At 49.7% G+C, this 19,738-nt stretch overlaps 1 protein-coding gene across 1 annotated transcript; it reads right to left on the reverse strand.

The window, feature by feature from the left end:
- Window positions 1-304: 304 nt before the first annotated feature.
- Window positions 305-18,512, reverse strand: ST6GALNAC1 (ST6 N-acetylgalactosaminide alpha-2,6-sialyltransferase 1). Its single transcript, XM_006199551.4, has 9 exons — window positions 18,382-18,512; window positions 3,965-4,661; window positions 2,975-3,143; window positions 2,649-2,820; window positions 2,278-2,416; window positions 1,928-2,031; window positions 1,655-1,744; window positions 1,213-1,312; window positions 305-920 (listed from the first exon to the last, which is right to left on the reverse strand). Exons 1-9 carry the CDS (start codon window positions 18,510-18,512, stop codon window positions 744-746), a joined length of 1,779 nt encoding a protein of 592 aa, XP_006199613.2. The 3' UTR covers window positions 305-743.
- Window positions 18,513-19,738: the final 1,226 nt, after the last annotated feature.

Below are 19,738 nucleotides of genomic sequence, written 5' to 3' on the forward strand. Positions count from 1 at the left end.
ATGTTGGAGATTTTATTTAACTCATTAATTAGTGAAGGCAGTAGTAAAATCTGGCTCAAAGGAGAACCCAAAGTCCGGACACACATGTAGGCAATCAGGAAACCTAAGATGAGTTTGCTAACAGGAACAAAACCAGTCACTATCCACAGGGGAATCATGTTTCATTGTACAAAATTTATTTGCCTCTCCGTGGGCAAGAATCATTTTTATTGCTCTCAGTTTTCTACAACCGAGAGAGTTGTCAAGTAGCTCAAAAGCCAAGGAAAGGTGCAGACCTTTTTGAACCAGATGACTCCTGGAAGGGCCCTCTAGACAGTCTAGAGTGAAATTAAGTAATGCCATCAAGATTTCACAGCTGCTAAGTAGAAGATCTGGAATTCAAACCCAAATCTACATGTCTCTGCAAGTCCGGGCTCTTTCTTCTGTGCCAGGAAGCTTTGGAACAGTGAAGACTCGGGTAAAGTTCCTTGGTGTCGAGAACGAGCCCCCACCTCCAGGCAACAGAACCCACAGCAAATCTCCAGAGTTTCCAAAACCTCCCTCAGTTGTTTGTCATCTTGAGGGCGACCCCTCCTCTGTACCATTGTTCCCTCGGAAGTCTGAAGGGAGTCGGTCGGAGCCTGGTCCAGGCTCTGGGAAATGGTGGAAGAGCCTGCAGGCTCCCACCACAGCCCGTGCCTTGGAACTGCTGCAGGGACTCCGTGGCCCCGGCCCCGGCTCCGGTCAGGTCGTTGGTTTGGAAGTTACAGGACAGGACGTTGGTACAGCCAGATGATGCCTTCATCATGCAGCCGCTTCCAGAGCGTCCTCTCCAACTTGAAGTCATGGTTGATGTAAAAGACCGTTCGTTTCCATGACTTATCATAGTAGTGATCAGAGAAGCGTTCGTGTCCCTCGGTGATGAAGCCGTAGGCGCTCACCTGTGGGAAGGTTGGGGGAGAAATGAGGCGTGCAGCTGTGTCTCCCAGGCTCCTCTCCGTAGCCGCACTTTGTGTGTGTTGGAGGTGTGGCCCCTTTATCCTGGTTCCATCCCTAGGGCGCTGGATGCACACTTGCACGTCTGCATGTATCCACACTCACTCCACGACCCCCAGCCCAGAGGGGTGTGCCCCCAGCCCAGCCATCTTCTGGTGCTGAACAGGCCCAGGAGCACCCCGGAGCTGTTTCTCTAGGTTGTGCCCATACACACGCAGAGAGAGGGAGGGGCCTCACCTGGTCACAGAGCTGAAGGGCGGTAAGCAGCAGGAGGGCCCCCGTGGTGGGCCGGTATATTCTCCAGTGGACGCTGTTCAGAGTCTTAGACCTCAGGAATCTGAAACACCCCAGCCCCCAGCCGTCAGGGCCTTGCAAGGATGAGAGGGACCTGGTCCCTTCCATGTGCTTTCTTTTTCTTTTTCTTTTTTTTCAGTTGTATAGTTGATTTACAATGTCGTGTTAATTTCTGGTGTACAAAATAGTGATTCAATTTTACATATACATATATATTCCATTTCATACTCTTTTTTTTGATGTAGATTATTGCAGGATATTGAATATAGTTCCTTATGCTATACAGTAGGACCTTGTTGATTATCTGTTTTATATATGGTAGTCAGTATCTGCAAATCCTGAACTCCGAGTTTGTCCTCCCAACCCAGGTGCTTTCTCATCTCACCTGTTCTTCATGTATCGAAGCAAATCTGGGTGCAGTAACAGGTACCGGTCCAGCTGCAAGGCTTCCCGGAAGGCCTCCTGGGGCCTGTGCCTGTGGCAGGAATGGGTCATTCAGGCTCAGATCTCTTACCTCACCTGGTGTGGGCCAAGTAAGGGTCAGGGGCACACCTGGGACCCCATCTCCGCATGATAGCTAAGACTTTCCCGCCCTGTCCAGCCCTTCACAGCTGCTCACTACCCAGCTCAGCCTGGGGTAAAGGTGGAGGGTGGGTACCTGAACCAGAAAAGGCTCTTTTTCACCAGGGTCTGATTCAGAAGCAGTGCTTCCAGCCACTCGTAGTCCCGGGTGCCTTCCAGGAAGTGCAGGTAGCGGACATCCTGAGGACCAAGGACAGCGTGTGGTCCAGGAGTCCTGCCTTCAGTGGGGTGGCCTGGCTCTGACTCCAGACTGCCTGCCTGCTCTTCTCAGCCCTGGCCTGGCTGCCCTCCTTGCTCTTGCCCCTCACACAATCAGGGCCTGTACTGACCACAGACTCCAGACACAGGATGCTCGTCTCCCTGTCTCACCTGCATCCTCCCTCATCCAGAGTCTCTGTGTGGCCAGGCCCTTTCCTCTTTGCTCACCTTCCCCAGAGGTGCGTGCCGGAAACCTCGACTGCCCAATATAATAAGTGACTGGGTCAGGGAGAAGGCAGTAAAGCCGTAGAAGGACGTCCGAGTACCCACATCCTGTTCGTAGCCCTTAATGATAGCTCCACTCAGTCTGTACAGAAAGACAAAATCAGACAGGCCATGTGAGTGTAGGAGGGAGATGCGTGGAGGTGGGCAGGGAAAGGAAGGAGAAATAGGGAGGTGGCACATATTTACAGAAATTCCCTAGAGAGCCCAGAAACGGCACCTGCCGGAGACCAACACAGAACTCCCCATCAGATCTCTCTGAAGAGCCCAGCTTGGCAGGAGAGGGGCTGGAGGAGGGCCGGGGACAGACGGCTCACCGGAACACGTAGTCATGGCTGTCTATCTCTTGGCCCATGTGAGAGTTGTTCAGGATCCCCCCGTTGCCGACCACGGCACAGCGGATGCACTGGGAGCTCCCAGCAGGGAGACTGGCCAGGAGCAGCTGCTGCTGGGGCACTGGCGGGAAGCGTGTCACGACCTTCTGCACCACTGCAACAAAAGGGGCTCCATTCAAAGCCCTGGAAGGGGCAACGGTCTGGCCCATCATTTCTCCCAGGGCTGGTGGCCCCCAGGGAAGAGGCGGATCAGAGACAAAAAGCAGCGGCCCTTAGCCCACAGCCAGGCCCCTGGGGCGAGGACTCACGGGAGAAATTGAGCTCCATGAAGCCGAAGGGTGGAGGGAAGTGCTCCAGGCGGTCCCACTCGCTCTGGTTGAAGTGTCTGGAGTCCAGGAAGAGGGTGAGGTTAGGCAGGAAGAGATTCTGGAGCCAGGGTGACTTGGAGGCTTTGAACTTCACCGAGTCAGGGCAAGTCTGCGTGCAGGAGGCCGAGTCAGGCAGGGAGAGGCCCGAGAAGGCCAGGACCAGGGGCGGGGCAGGGTTGGGGGGTGGGGGGCCAGGGGCAGAAAGCAGGCTTCAAAGTGGGGAAGGCACTGCCTCCGCTACCTCTTGCACCCTACTCCCGGGCCTCCTGGCCCCGCCCTGGCCAGCGTCCAGGCCCACTGTGGCCAGGAGGGCTCCCAGAGACGGGTGGTTCTCGGCCCTCAAGGCAAATGCACCTGCCCACGTGTGAGAGGGGTGGCGTGGCCTGGCCTGCGGATGGGCTGCGTGTTCCCGTGTGCTGTGCGTGGTTACAGTTACGTGTGTAAACAGCCCTATTCTGAAGGCTTCCCTCCTGTGCCTGTGGCCCTGGCTGTTTTTCTTTGGGTAGAAGAGAGGATGCGTCATGCAATTATCTATGCAGGGAGGACAGGGTATGAGGGCTGGGCACTGGGTTGGGGTGTCCTTCTCCCTTGGTCCCTGTCCATCTGGGCCCCGTTCCCCTGCTGGAGGATGGGGTTCCCATGCAAGTCACACTTTCCCACCCCAGTGGATGACCCACCGGGCCTCCTTCGGGCTCAGGGCAGCCCTTCTGGCTCACAACCCCGCCTGCTGCCCAGGGCCATGATTCTGGGGCCTGCCTTCCCCGCCTCACCCCTCTGCCGTTACAGGAAGGAGAGGGGGTGTGAGAGTAGTGTCGGGGGGAGCATGAGTGAGTAAGGCAGAGCTTAGTGTCAGAGCCTGGGAGGGAAGGGAGAGGGTCGGGGTGGGTTTCTGCCAGGAGGGGCCTCAAAGGTGGGAGAAGAAATACTCACCGTCTTGAGGCCCCCCACCTCCAGGCTGTATTCTTCCTCAAAATCCCACCGCGGGTCAGACTTGAAGTTGGCGGCCCGCAGTTTCTGGCCTCTCTGGGTGGTGGGCCCCTGGAGAGGGGCCGAGGACCGGGTGGCCTGGGCTCTCTTCTCGGGTGGGGTAGCCGCTGTGGTGGCTCCTCTGGCTCCCCTCCCTGCTGGCCTGGCTCTTGCGGGGGTCCTCACCCCGGCCTGACTTCCCAGAAGGGGCATCCTTGATGACACTGCCGCTCCGCCCTGAGGCTTCACGGGCACCGTCCTCGAGGCTGCCGGCCTCGCCTTCTGGTCCCCTGGTCCTCTGCTCGTCCTTGTGTCCTGCTTGTTCAGCGATGGCGCCTCCGTCCTGCCAGAGGCCAGCCCCCCGCCTTGGCTTCCCAGGGGCAGCGTGTCCTGCATGGCGTCCTTTGTCTCCTGCATCTCTGGGGCTGCCGTCCTGGCTGTCCTGTGTGCTCTGTGTGGCTCCTCCGCACTGGCCTTGCTGGCCTCTGCTCTGCCCTCGCCAGCCGTGCGGGTTGTGGCCTCGGGGGCTGTGTCCAACGTGCTGGCCTCTTGTGTGGGCTCTGCGTGGGCAGTCATCCTCCCTCCTGTGGTGGGTGCAGGGGATGTAGCCTTTTGCAGCAACTCTGGTGACCTTTCTTTAATGTCCTTTGGAATCTGACTCCTAGGGACAGAGATGACTTTGATGAAGGCTGAAGGTTGCAGGGACTTGAGAAGCATAACTAGTATCTACTCCTGTGTCTCATGTGGACTTCAAACCCGTCTCCAGAAGAGAGGAGGGAAGGGGCGTCACCGTCCACTACCCAAAACTAAGCCACATGGTTGGCAGTGGGTCTGGAAACTCACCTCTGACCAACAAAGAACCCTTGGTGGCAGAAAGGAGTTTGGGGAGCCGGAAATAGATGCCGCGGGCAGAGCTGAGCTGCCCATCCCCTCTGGGCTGCACCCCAGCTCTCCAGGCTTGCTCCTTTGTGGCTCCCGGCTTCCACTATATTCTGGATCGTGAGTCTAAGAATTAATTTGTGTGAATCTAGTCCGTCCCCTCGTATCTGTGTGATTCAGTGGACTTCTTAAAACAAAATTAAAGTATAGCTAACAAAGGTAACTTTGTCCACAAGGAAATGGGAAAGACGCATGTCTGTTAAGACTGTAGCAGCCAATCTTGATTTGGAAAAAATCTACCTTAAAGATTCACTTCAACCCTTATCACGAGTCCAGCCCTACTTGCTTGTGGGCATTGTTAGGACAAACACATGCTCGGCAGTTGTTTGTCCAGAGCCCACCACGTTTGCCACGTCTCACATTAGATGCTGGAGATGACTGACGAAAGGCTGTTTCCTAGCCACAGGCGAGAGGAAGTCTGGTGGAGACAGACAGTGTGTCATTAGGACAGAAGACACATATCGCCCCGGGGAACGTGCAACCCATCAGGAGCACGGAGGTCGGGGCTCTGTCTGGACACCGTGGAAGCAAGGAAGGCTTCCTGGAGGAGCTCCCCTCCCAAGGGGACTAGCAGCAGAGAGGAGGATGTTTCAGTCCCAGAAGCATTGAAAGCTCATAGGGTGGGAGCTGTGGAGTAATTACAAAATGGTGGGGATGGGGGCCGTGAGGCAGGAGATGCTCTCACACAGGTAGGGCCAGATTATTATGGGCAGTGTGTGCTGGACTGAGGAGTTTAGTCTTTATCATCTGTTGACTGGTCCAGGAGGAGCTATGGAAGGATTTTGTGTGGGAGATGGGGTGGGGGTTGCTGAAGGAAGGAGTGGGGCACATAAGCTGATTTCCATCCTAGAGTGCTTATTCTGGCCGCGGGAGGAGGTAGATTCAGGGTGGCTGGTCTGACTTCTGGCTTCAGGGAATGGATTTACTTCATTTTCTTTTCATTTTCTACTTGGATGTAGGGATGTCAAAAAGTATCACTTAACTTACACCAGTTAGTACCAGGTGCTGTACAAAGAAAAACCTGGGTCCTCAGCTCTACGTGGTTCTCTAACTGGACTCTGTGGTGGGGTCTCCATGCAGCACAAGTTTTGGGCGGAATCCCTGGTAGCTTTGGAAAAAAGAATCTTCTTGTCTAGTGACCTGGCTATTACCCAGCTGGATTTCCAGGTGTCCTTTACCTGGCATCCTAGGCCTTCCTGACTCAACTTGGTCACTCTTGTCTCAAGCTCCCTTTGTCTGTTCCCACCACTCTTTTTTCTAAGCCAAACATAACGACTTACTGAGGCTACATGAAGATGGGGGAAAACTACTGTGAGAGTGTAGCCAGGTAGCCCTGAGTGAGAATCTTAGTATTTCTGTTTATTAGCTGGTATGACTGGGAGAAATCTTAACCTACGGACCCTCGGTTTTCTTATCTGTAAAATGGGCTGCTGCTTTTTGCTTCTGAGGAAAGTCTGACCATGCATGTACAGCATCTAGCACAAGATGAGTTCCCTCCCTTCTCTGAGAAGCCATTCGTGCTTTATCATGTGCGGGTTGGAGATCTGCTTGGCTTCGTCTCCACTTCTGGTTGCAGCTTTGACTTCTACCAGGCATGCAACCCAGCAGTCACTCATTTATCCTTGTATGGAGCAAATACTTACTGAGCACCTCCCATGAGACTGTTCTGGCTCCTGGGGCTTCAATGATGAGCTTCTCCAGACATATCCCTCCCCACATGGAGCCCAAGAGTTAAAGGGGATGACAGATCATCACACAAATAAATGTCAAGTGGTAATGAGGAGACATGCTGGGAAATGGGTGAGTGTGAAGAGGACAAAGAGGGCAGCCTGACCCAAGCTCTATTTCCCGCGACAACGCCAGTGCAGAAACTCTACAAGTCATCGAATTAGTCACGTTGCAGGGGTGGGAGTCCTTTTTGTTCGAAGGCAATGTCATGTCTTTTTTAAATTACAAACTCTGAGGAGGCAGAAATCATCCTATGCAGCCCTTACTACTGAACCTACCACAGTGCCTCATCACATCAGTACCTTCAAAAGGCTTTCTGAGCCCAAAGGAAAAGATTTAAACCAGATCGGAGTAGAAGTTGAAATATGTACATACAGAAGAACATCTCATTCAACAAACGTTTACTACATGTCCAGTCTGTGCAGTGCCCAGAGGTTCCTGGGTAGGTCCCAGGAGCACAAATTTGAATAAGGCACAGACCTTGGACCCATGGAACACATGGTTATAGTTACTGAAGGTGGGAGACAAAGGGAATCTTTCATTACCGGAGAAATACAGGGCTGGCCCAAGGCAACACACGCAGAAGGAAGTTACACTGTGAACCCTTCCTCCCTCCTGCTCGGTGGCCAACCCTCTTAGTCAATGCCATGCTTCCTGACTTCCTTGGCCACAAGGATATACACTTGTTCAGGTCCTCCAGGAGGGGCTGTCTCTGTTCTGACCTTGACCCTGAGTGAGGACCTAAACTCCCTGAAGCTTGTTAGAAAAGGGCCAGCAGGGATGTCCTTGTCCTGGACGTCCCAAGGGGTCCTTCCTCCTTGGAACACACACATATTTAATTAGCCTTAAGTAGCCAACACTTTGTTATATGGCTCAAAGTAGTAACTTGAATGAGAGATATTTCCGATAAGAGAGACGAGAAAGGCCACATACAGGGCTGGACTGTGGTATGGACCAGCCTAGAAAGGCTAATAGCCCGCAAGCCCTTATTCTTTTTCCATTTTTTATTTTTAACTTAAAAAAAATTAAGGAGAAGAGGTTGCCAAGACGGCGGAGTAGAAGGACGTGTAGCTCTCCTTCTCCCACAAGTACATCAAACCTCTGTCTAGATGGGGAACGGCTCCCACAGAATACCTCCTGAACTTCGGCACAATGTCTCTTACGATCGGAAATACAAGGAAAATCCTCACAAAACCGGATAGACAGCAAGTTTCTACTGGGTGGCACAGGGAACTATATTCAGTATCTTGCAGGACCCTATTCTGAAAAAGAATATGCGAAGGAACATATGTATATACATGTATGGCTGAAATATTATGCTGTACACCAGAAATTGACACAACGTTATAAACTGACTGTACTTCAATTGAAAAAAAATTTTTAAAGGAAATTTATTAAAAGGATGGAAAGTGTCTCGAGGAACCCAGGAGCAAAACGTGGTTGAGCCTTTAGAAGGGTCTGGAACCAGGAGTCTCGTTCCAAGACCTTGTCTCTGTTCTGCCTCTGCTCCCTCTTGAGTCTGCTCTTCAGCCCGCGTGGCCATGAAGGACGCCCCACCCCACACCTCTGTGGGGCCTGTTGACTCTCTTTGCTCCTGTTTTTCATTTTTACTGGAGGGATTCTGGCCCACCGGGGTCCCTTCTCCATCCCTGCCCTGGGGTCTGGGTCACACGCTACCTGACATCCTGTGCATGGGAGTAGGACACACTCAAGAGAAAGAGGGGGTTCTTGGCTCACAAGCTGGGCAGACACCCGCAAAATATTCATTCTGAAAAAATACCGCTCCGTGCAGCGTGGAAAGCCCGAGTGAGTCCAGAACGTGTTGCCTGAGTGATGTGTGCTGCCTTGACTGAGTCGAATAGTTTGAGTGCTGGGAGCATGGGGCTGAGACCCACTCTCCTCCTCTTCAATCTGACGGTTGAGTGTCAGCTCCAGGCTTGCCATTTGGCAGAATGGAAGCCTAGGTGTCAGCTCTGCTCAGCAAGCAGCTCTGGCTGCTCGGCTGTGACCCTTGGTGGATTCCTTTCTCCCCCGACTTCCCAGCCCCAAACCTCAATAGGCTGGTGCAAGTTTTCCTTCCAAACTGCCAGCACCTCCCCATGACTGTGACTGAGGAAACACTGAGGCAGGGCTGGTCTTGTATGTCACACCTCTCAGACAGAGCACGGTGCCTAGTGGTCACACTGGCCCTCCAGTGACACAGCAGAAGCCCTCCTCTCCACCGTCCCGCCTGGAGGCGAGAGTGGTACAGAGATTCCACGGGGGACAGTTCTGTCTGCAAATGCCACAGGTTACTGATGACACGTCTAAATTTTACAGGCAGTCACAGCCACGACCCAGGTAGTGACAAAATTATGTAATTAAGTTTCATTTCAACTCCCTATGATACAGTACACCTGTGATCTCTAGCAATGCGGATGCGCATACTGGCATTTCCTCCTGCTCTAGCAATGTATGGACTTTACTGAATGCTCGAATTGCTTCTGCCCATGTGCTGAGTGCCCTGCATTCGTCTTGTCCAGACCCTGTGTGATCCTAAACTTCACACTGTGGGCCAGGCTGGAGTGGCTGGAGTGGCTGGACTGGGGTGGTGGTGGGGGAGGAACCTTTTTTCTATTAAGGGCCTCTAGTTCAGATGGGTAGGCAAACCACTCTTGGATCACACCCAAGCAAAAAAGACATTTGAGATGATAATTCTGATCTATTTGGGAGGTAAATATAGAAAATGTTGCATTAAAAAAAATAAACATATCATTAGCTCTATTCAATACATAAAACAACTGCAAAATATTTATCTGGCATCCTCCGCCCTCGAAATTCTTAAGTACACACCACCAAGGGGAACCTGGAAGTGAAGACATGGCAAAAGGTTCAAAGTTCATTTGTGCCTAAATCCATACAATACCGGTTGGCCAGATAACAGTAGTCTTTTTCCAAGAATTCAGTACCAGAGATAACACAGGGGAACACAAGCTGACCAGCACATGGAAGCAGTATGGCAACCACATCCCGAATGATAAGCCACTAATTAAGCCATAAAGAGTAAAAGATTATTTCATGGAGAACACAAAAAGAGCTCGGAAGACGCTATCTACAATCACCATCGTCAGCTTTACTGCTGGCTTCCTAGTTTTATCTTTAATCTACCTTTGTCTTTATGGTGTGTGCTTTCCTCTCCTGGTTACCCTGAACGTTCATGCTTTCAAACGAGCAATGCCCACTTGAGAACTTTACTTTGAAGGTGTAGTTGTGTCTACAAGTTGCTTCCATGACCCCAAAAGCTATACTTTTGCCCTCATTGTTTGTAGGCTAGGAGGAAAAAAACCCCTGCAGTAATCTGTATTCAGTCATTATGGTGAGTGTTCCTTTTTCAAATCAAGGCTGGTTCTTCTGTTGGTTTTGGTTTCTGCCAGTTAAATCCTGACTGGGACAATATACAATGGAAACGAGAGCAGAACAACTTAGTCACGGTCCAAGGTGCTGCCGTGGCTGGATCCAATTTCTAAAGGTTTTCCTGCGCAGGGGAGTCCTATCTGAGATGCTCTTCCCTAGCTGAGCTCACCTTGGGCCAGAACGATGGGAATCTGGTTTAAGAGCTGGGCAGTCTCCCTCCCCGGGACGCACACAGACGTACACAGACCCACAGCCCTGAGTTAAGGAGATGCAAGAAGACCTTGAATAAGGGCGCTGGCAGCGGGTGGAGGGATCAAGGTAACCAGGGAAGAAAATGTTTCAAACAAAACAACGGCAGGTGTAGGTCAGGAATCACAGATACGGAATGACCTGTACAATCTAGTGGCTAGAAACTCTGCCCCATGAACCAGAGCTGTTTAAAGCAAAGTCAATAAAAAATATATACAAAAAATAAAATTAAAAAAAATAAAGCAGAGTCAGTTTTTATCACCTGATTCTGGTACCTAGATTATCGCCTTTGGGGATAATCGCACTTGAGAGTAAAATCTGTTCCAGGGATTATGCCCTTCAAGTGACTTTTTTGTTTGTTTGTTTTGTGGGGTTTTTTTTGGAGCGGGAGGTAATTAGGTTTTTAAAATGTATTTATGTACTTATCTATCTATTTTATTATTCTGATGGAGGTACTGGGGATTGGACCCAGGACCTCATTCATGCTAAGCACATGCTCTACCACTAAGCGATACCCTCCCCCCTCAGGTGACATTTGTATCCTGGCATTTGGGAGATACTGACCTTGTGGGGGAAATAATATTCCTCTCCGCCTCTGCCCCCCTCCCCACAGTCTTTTACAGGGAAAGGGAAGGAAGGAGAAGAGTAAAGGAGTTAGAGTGATGGAGGCGGGGAGGGTAAAGCTCAGTGGTAGAGCGCACGCTTGGCATGCACAAGGTCCTAGGTTCAATCCCCAGTACCTCCATTAAAAAAAAATAATAATACATGAAAAAGGAAAAGAGTGAGTGGGGCTGGAAGAGCTCCCTGAGAAACTCCGCAGAGCACCGTGGCCTTGGCAGCATTCAGTAACTGCAGGATCAGGGTTTTACTGTTAATACTTCCTGGCAACACAGGGCTCCGTTAAAGCAAGTCTCCCACAAGGGGACATGCGGGGCAGTCATCTTGTGTGTCGTAGTCATCACCAGCTCACGTGTTCACCTCTTGGCGGCCCCTGTGTGTTCATGTGTTGAATTTAAGTCTGAGAGAACACTAACTTCTTGGTACTTGGCACATGAGCAATAGTGAACATCCAGGTTAATGCTCAACTCATAAACCTGTTGTAAGGATTTTACAAGCCTGTATGTAAAAGGCATTTCAAAAAAATACTGTTATGCTATACAAATAGAGGCGAGTCGAATTGGATCAGGTGTTAACACCGTACAATACACAGCGACAGTTCGAGTTTGCAGTTGGCTCCCCTTTGGGTTCGCATGTCCCAGGACGAAAATCTAAAGAGGTGACAGGCTTCAAGGCTGTGGGTAAATAATATTTCATTGACAGCACTTAACCACTTAATAGAGAAATCAAGGCGGGGGGTGTAGCTCAGTGGTAGAGTGCCCACTTAGCATGCACGAGGTCCTGGGTTCAATCCCTAGTACCTCCATTAAAATAAATGAATAAACCTAATTAACACCCCCCCACCAATTTTTTTTTTTAAATAGAGAAATCAAGAACTAGCAGGTATGCATGCCACTTAGAAATACGGCGGTAGGTACCAAAAAGAACAGCAGAGAGAATTGAAGTCATTTCCTTGGGAGTCGGGATCCCGGAGCAAGAAGACATGCAGACTGCTCTATTTTGATGTAAGTCCCCCGTAATACAACTTCACTGAAAAATTTGCATGTTACTCAGTAAAAATAAAAAATTAAGGGGAAAACTTTGAAAGCTAAACGAGACCCCTTGTTGAGAATTCTATGAGAATTCGAAAACACAACGCAGTATTTATACCACAAATATTTATTGAGTGCTGATTATATGCCAGGTGTCTGGAGCTATCTGTTAGGGATTAGGGATGAAAAAACTACAGTCACTGGTCTTAAGAAGCTCACGATCTAACAGGGGAACAGACTCGAATGTAAGTAGATGCAAGAGTGTTATTAGTCATTTGTGTGGGAGGCAGTGGGGCTGCAACCTGGGGGCACAGTTCTGCTTAAGGGGGACTCTTCAAAGTGGAATGATGTCTAAGCTGGCTCCTTCGCTCCTGACTCTTTCTTCAGAACTGAGCTTTTCTGATTCTTTCTCCTTCTATAAGAGCATTGGGTGTGAATTACTGAAAAAGCAGGAAATGAAATTAGGCATAAAAAGCTGTCAACCTGTGATTACTCTCCCTCCGAGAATCCACCAATGACCGCTAGGGCACGAGCACCCCCGTCCTTTTCTGTGCCTGCTCCACGTACAGGTGTAGCTGTGTGACATTCTGGGATGTTATCGACCTGTCTTCCTCCCTGTACTTTCTCCCTTCCCCATGGGCGCCTGCCTCCCACCCACCACCAACAGTTCACGGTCAGCTCCTCGTTGGTTGTCCCCACGGACACACGTGACAAACAAGAGCTGGAAAATAAAAAGGACCCTGCAAGGTCTACTGGCTTTCCCCACCCCAACCCGGTACCTAAGCCCTCAAATGGGGAGAAGACTTGGTGAAAGAGATAAAATATCTTGGAGAAGGACTTTTGTATTTCCTGCACCACCATCTCCTCCCTAGAAAGATTTTCGCTGGGTGGGGGAAAGAAAGGACGTGGAGAAGGGAGAGGCCTGTGGGTCCCAAGCTCAGAGGACCCCTACTTCCTGGTAGTGTCCCCAGGGCCTAACAAGACCCCTGAAAGGAACTGACTGCCTGTAGAAACTGGGAAGATAGACAAGGTCATAGCAAATTCTCACGCCTGAGCCAGGTGGCGTGAAAGAGCCAGGAGGCAGGGACAGTGGGTATCTGGCAGCAATTTGAAGGCTCAGAAGCAGCTGCCCCCTCCTGTGCCTTGGCACCACATTAGAACTCCTGGGGATGGGGCAGGGGAGTAAGAATGGCTGAGGTTAAGTCTTCCTGGTTCTGGATGGGAGTCCAGGGTCAGAGATCAGGAGGTTACAGAAAACAAAGTCATATTTCTCACACCAAAACGAAATATAGTAAAAAACAGAATCCATAGGTCTGATGTCACAGCTCACTCTTAATGATCATCTCTGAGTCCAAAACAAGGCATAGTGTCTTCCAAGACAAATTTATTTCAGACTAGGGAAGCCAAGCAGACACAGGCATGGTCTTAGATAATGTCTCTGCATCAGAAAGCAAATTGGAGACTGAGAACAGTTTTTGTCAGTGCACTTGGGTTGGTCTTAAGATGCTATGAGAGGCAGTCCAGTAACCTTGGTTTGAAATCATACAGTTGTCTTTAAATCCTTACCCCCACATCCCCCCACCATTCTGTCTGTTGTCAAATCCAGCTGATTTTGACTTTTTCTCGGTCCTTGTCTCCTAATCACGCCGTCACCATAACGTCCTTGCCCAAGGCTTCAAGGACCCTGTCTTAGACCCAGGTCAACAAACACAGAGCTTCTGACACTGTGTCACAATGGATGTGGTAGAGGCCGTGCTGGGTGGTGTGATGCCAGCTTGGCGTCTTAGCTGGGAGCAGGGACTTTGGCTCTAGCCTGCCTGGGTTGGAGCAGAAGTGACCAGGAGGGCCTTGCACAAGTTACCTAACCTCTCTTATCTGTAAAGGAGGGGCTGATGAGGATAGTTTCTACTTTCAGGCTTGGTATGTGGTGAGTGCTCGTAACTCTGAGACCAGAGCCTGGCACACCACCAGTGCCGTACGGGTGTCTGTTAATCATCCATCAGCCTCCCATTCCTGAATACATCCTGCCTTTTCCCATTTCTCCGCCATTGCTTGTACCGCGTCCTTAGTTTGCCGAGTTCCTGCCTGTGGAGATGTCACACAGCCTTCAGGGATTATGCAAATGCTACCATCTTCACCATGTTCTCCTTGCCCCCCTCCCCATCCCCCTGGTTGGAGTTACTCTTTTCAATTTGCTCCCATAGCACCTGTCACCTTTGACTTTGTCAAGGTCATTTATCGCTACTGATAGTATCACTTGCGTTCTGCTTTGTGTATGTCTCTCTCCTCCGTCGGACTGTGTCTCTTGAGAGTCCACACATACAAGGTAGCGGAGAAACATGGGGTTCGGAGTTCAAGTCCCCTAAGTTCAAATATCTGCTTTGCGACTTCCTGCTCGGGGGAATCCCCCTTAGCCTTTTTGCGCTCCATACTCTCCATTTTTGTAAAAGAACAAAACTACTAATCTTGGACAACAATTTTGAAGAGCAGAAATAACCCACGGAAAGGCCCTCGGAGCACAGGTGAGCTAGGGTTTGGAAATCTTCTCCAACTCTGAAATGATCACGGTGCCTGGTGAAGGGTAAACATACCACCATGATCATGACCTTCATAACCGACAGGGAACTCCAGGTAGGGTTGACATTTGACAACTCCCTTTCCTTTCTGATTTTACTCTTACCCTCTGCCCAGGAAGCCTGTGGGAAGAGGGGCCTTACTGGTCTCTTAAGTTGCAAAACTTTTGCCTCTCCTTCTGTCCCACCTCTCTCCTTCAAAATACCTCCTGGTTTTCCACTTCTTCCTGTTCCACGGTCTCTGTCTGTGGCCTGATTCTCTTTACCTTGTGTTTATGCTAAAGTCAGTGCTGGTCTGTCCGGATAATCCACTTGTGGAGTCTGCCCATCCCCTAGGTTGCCACTGCTGCTCAGGCCAAGCTGGTGACTTCCTCATCCTTCTGATCCATCCTGTTCACTCCTGATGGACAAGTCATTTTAAAATACCACTTTCCTAGGCCACTGCCTTGCCTAAAAACCTTCTGCTGGCCCACCTTCCTAAATGCCCTTCCTCTGCTCCCCAGAGGAAGCCCTTCACTTCCAGGAGGCGGATTCTCTCCCCGAGCAGCCCAGAGGCTGCAGATTTAGGACTTACTTAGTCATCCTTTTGTCCCCACACGCCTCTCCCTAAACACCGAGCCCAAACTGCCTACCAGACTCCATCTCCTCTTTGACGCTTTCAACAGACACAGAACCCTTCCCTCAAGGGCCTCTCCTGTCACGACTCCCACCCTCTCTCATTTTTTGGAACACTGTTAAATAAACAGTTTATTGGGAAGTCTCAATATGTGGCCCTTTTCCCATCCCTTAAAGTCTTGGACAGATTCAGTAACTTCACAGTTACTTTCAATGTTTGAAACTCAGTCTTGGGGGGAGGATGTAGCTCAGTGGGAGAGTGCGTGCTTAGCATGCATGAGGTCCTGTTTCAATGCCCAGCAGCTCCATTAAAAAAAATAAGTAAAGAAATAAACCTCATTAACTCCCCCTCCCAAAAAGTTAGAAAAATAAATAAATAAGACTAATCCTCCCCCCCTTAAAAAAAACAAAAAAATAAAGTTTTTTTTTAACTAGAAAAAAAAAAAACAACTCAGTCAAAAAAAATTACAGAAAAGATTAAAAATCAAAACCAAACTAAAACCCCTCAAGTCCAGTCTAATCTAGTTTAAAGCTCCAGGTGTCCCACCAGGGTGGCAGCCTTCTCCCCCGTCCTCAGACCCAGGTCAAGGCTGACCTAGCCCTGGGGGTGGGCCAGGAGAGGGGCGGGAGGCTGGGGAGCTGAGGGAGGGGGCGGTGAGAGTCCCCGTCAGGGCTCTTCCTTTTGAGGGCCCAGCTCTCCTGCTATTGCTGCTTAAGTGTCCGTCATCGGGGTGCGGGGCGGGGGCGCAGTATCGCTGCTCACACTGAAGTGCCGCGGGCTTCTGTCTGCTGCTGGCGCCCTGGTGTCATGGTGGCCTCCGCAAGGTCAGTAAATGTAAGTTCCTCTGGGGCGACCTGTCCTTTGCACCGAGGATGCCCTAAGGAAAGTCCTCCCTAGGACCACATTCAGTGGCCCTAAACACTTTCTGAGTGCAGCTGTGGGGCTGTGATCCTCCCGCGACACCGCGGGAAGTGCTGGGCTGCCCTCCACAGCCTCCTGGGCTGCCGGTGCCCCGGGATGGGCACGCTGGTTCCCGCCTTCTTCCCAGATACATTACACCCGGGACAATTCCAACCGCCTCCGCCTTCAGAAATCCCTAGATCAGTAACAGGCATCTCCCCTTAACGCTGGGGCATGTGGCATTGGCTGGGGAAGGAGACCAGGCACCTCTCACGATGAGGGCTTCTCACAGCCCACCCCCACCCGCGAAATGTCTAATCCTGAACAGCCCTCCTGCCCTCTTCTTCTTTAAGCTGGATTGAGTTGCGGTTTTGTCACTTACAGTCAAAAGAGGTCCAACATACACAAACCCACATTTATTTACACCATATACAAAAGTAAATTTCAGGTCGATTAACCATTTAAGCTTAAAGAACCAGAGTATGAAACTATTCGTAGAAAATAAAGAAGGCAATTTATATAATTTGGGGATGGGACAGACTTTCCTAAAATTTGCACAAAGTCCAGCAGCTATGAAGGAGAAGATAGATGAATTTTTATCTACATAAAAATTCCCTGTGTATGACATAAGATACCATAGACAATGTAATAAAAACAAACAAATGTCAGGCTGGAGAAAACATTTGAAGTACTGTAACAAGTGTGGTAGCAAAGGGTTAATGTCCCTAATATACAGAAAGCTCCTACACATAAGAAAAAGATAAATCATTTAATTTTCTAGAAAGTCTAGAGACACAAACAGGTCATTCACAGAAAAATACAAATGATTTATGAACTTAAGAGAATCCTCACATTCACCAGGGGCCTGAGAAATGCAAATTAGAAAGAGAAACACGCTCTCACCTATCAGAAGATTAAACTTTAAAAGCATTAAGGATCCCCAGCGTTGCCGCAGAGGGGGAGGGAGTTAACTCTTAACACCTGTCAGTGTAGCCTTTTCTGAGGATGACTTGACGGTCTCTGTTGACATTTAACGTGAACGTATCCATTATCTTGGCAATTCTACTTCTAGAAATCTGCCAACAGCAATACTTACGTAAGTGCACAAAGGTGTGTGAAGGAGGAGTGGCAACCCAAGCGCCCATTGACAGGGGCTGGTTGAATGAACTATATCCATTCTATAGAATGAAAAGGAAGAGAGTAGTAGGTCTGTATGTGCCAACATGGAAGGAGGTCCATGACATGGTGCTGATTTAAAAAGTCAACCTGTGGAACCATCTACCTATCTATTTATCTATCTATTCTAAGGTCTTGTCTAGCATTAGGTAAAGAGCACAGATTAAGGAACCAGAATGCCTGCATTTGACTCCTGGCCCCACAACTACCAGCAGGGAGAGCTTGGGTCACTTAAGCTCTCTGTATCCCAATAGACTCGTACTCTTAAGCATTAGTGAGTCAATACACACAGAGCATTTAGAAGAGTGCCTGGCTTTTAGTGAAAGCTATGGAAGTGTTAGCTCCTGGAATATAAGTATTGCACACCAAAGTGTTAAAGAGTGGTCACCCCTGGAGAGTGGGTAGGGGTGGTGGGGGTGTAATGGAGAGACCATTACTTCTGGCTTTACCTTTCTGTATTTTTTTCAGCTTAATAAGAGCATGTTTTACTTTCAAATTCTAAGAAGAGTGAAACAAAATCATTCAATTGACACAACATTGTAAACTGACTATACCTCAATTAAAAAATATATATATATATATCCAAAATCATTCAAGATACATTGGAAAGAAAGGGATCTCTTACTGCTGGAGATGTGTTTTTAAGAAAAATGGTCTAGTAGGTCTTTTTGAATAATGAACTCGGGGCCCAGAAAGCAGCCTCCCTGAGTGAGCAGCCCCCCATTTTATTGACGAGCATCTCAGGGATGGTACAATTTAGAAATCAGTGGAATTCACAGGATACAGCCTTTGTTCTAGGACACCGAGAATGGTGTGTAAAAACTAACCCCAACGCTGCTCGTGTTACTCACAGTCCCAGAGGGGAAGTCGTCCTGTTTTCTGCCTATGTCTTCTGGACACCACGCCAACATTCTAACTCCTGCCTCCGATTCCTCTCTGTCCAAGCCCCATGGCGCCCTGATTTCCCTGTGACACCACCTCCGTGTCCCCCGAGTCACCCCTTGACCTTCCTTGCCAGGGACTCTAAACAACCATCCTGATCCCTGACATCCCTTGTAAACACAGCAGTGTCTCCGAGTGCCCCGGCCCTCCCCGGGCTGTAATTTTTCAGTTTCTTCTAATAAATGAGGGGGAACTTGGAAAGGGTCAGACTCTTACCTGGTAGGCTTTGTATTAGGTTCCTTGATAAAGAAGGACAGGGTGCAGAGGAGAAGGACAGTCACAGCCAAGAGCAAGAGCCATTGGCCAGCTTGGCCCAGATGGCTGAGTGTCCTCGGGCAGGCCCTCATGATGGTGGGTCCAGGCTTGCAAGAAATTTCTGCAAGTCCCGAGGCTTTGTTGTAGACAGGAAACAGTCTAACTCACTCAGGTCTTCTGACCGGGGAGAACATACCCCTTGTCACTCTGGTAAACGCTGAGTCTCTCAGTGTCTGCCAGGAAAAGGAGCTGCCTTTGCTGTTTTATGAAGGCTTATAGGCTGGCGTGGCTTGAAGGAAGAGAAACTCCTTCTGTTCAAACAAGTTCACCTTCTTTTTCTTTGTCTCTGAAGCTGATTTCTGAATGGAGGATTTAACAAGAAAGATACACACATTACATGGAAACTTACTTTCATCAGGTTCCAAACCCTCAGGGACGGTCTCTGGACAAGTGCATGGGTGGAAGAGCCTTGCACGGTCTCCACGCTCAACATGAAAATCAGGGAACCCAGGCAGGTTTGAGACCACCCACCACTTGCAATCTTTTCCTAAAAGACCCTTGCACAGCCCAAGGCTGGAGCTCCAGGAATGTCTCCTTTCCTGGGTATTTAGAGTAGCAGCTCTCAGTCTTGGGTGCTCGTTAGAATTGCCTGGGAAACTTAACACATCCTGATGCCCAGGCTGCACCTAAACCGATCAAGCCAGAATCTCTGAAGATTGCTATTTTTCCAGGTGCGGCTTTTTTTTTTTTTTATGGTTCCTTGGGTGATTCTCTTGTGTGGCCAGCTGTGGTCCTCTACGCATCAGAGAACCAACTGATGCATAGCCATTCCGTTCAGCCTTCCCTGCCTCTCGCCTGAGGTCGTGCCCTGTGGGATGCTTCACGTTCACGAGCGCTGCCCTCTGCCACTCTAGGAGCCGCACACCGTTATCAACCCCATTTTACCCTCGAGGAAATCACCCCAGGAGTGGGCAGCTTGCCCAAGAGCACGGTGTGAGCCGCCAGCCTGGGGACCAGATCCAACTGACCTGCAGACTGTGTTCCTACCCACTGCCCAGCAGCGCCTCTGAAAAGGCATTCACTCTGCCTTGATATGAAAAACAAAACAAAACATACTCCACTTGGGGGAAATACAGAACTCAGAGAAATGCTATCAAGATCTGTTGTAGAAAACAGAAAAGTCAGAGAAGCAGCCCTTCCAAAAGTACTGGGGGTTTTTAATTTTTAAAATACTGCTTACAGTACGTGGAGCCACGCAGGTGTTTTCAAGCAGTTAAAGAGGGAAGGGTGCAGCCTGAACAGCAGGGCGTTGAGGGAC

This window comes from Vicugna pacos, chromosome 16 (genome assembly GCF_048564905.1).
Source record: "Vicugna pacos chromosome 16, VicPac4, whole genome shotgun sequence".
NCBI lineage: Eukaryota > Metazoa > Chordata > Mammalia > Artiodactyla > Camelidae > Vicugna > Vicugna pacos.

Bases quoted from the DNA above. Each gene is read 5' to 3' on its own strand.
- ST6GALNAC1 (XM_006199551.4), bottom strand. From the start codon at position 18,512: ATGAGGGCCTGCCCGAGGACACTCAGCCATCTGGGCCAAGCTGGCCAA. The intron at 3,144-3,964 runs GTGAGTATTTCT...TCCTGCACGCAG, and splicing joins AGGTGGGGGGCCTCAAGACG to ACTTGCCCTGACTCGGTGAA. The intron at 2,417-2,648 runs GTGAGCCGTCTG...CTTTCTGTACAG, and splicing joins AGCCATGACTACGTGTTCCG to ACTGAGTGGAGCTATCATTA.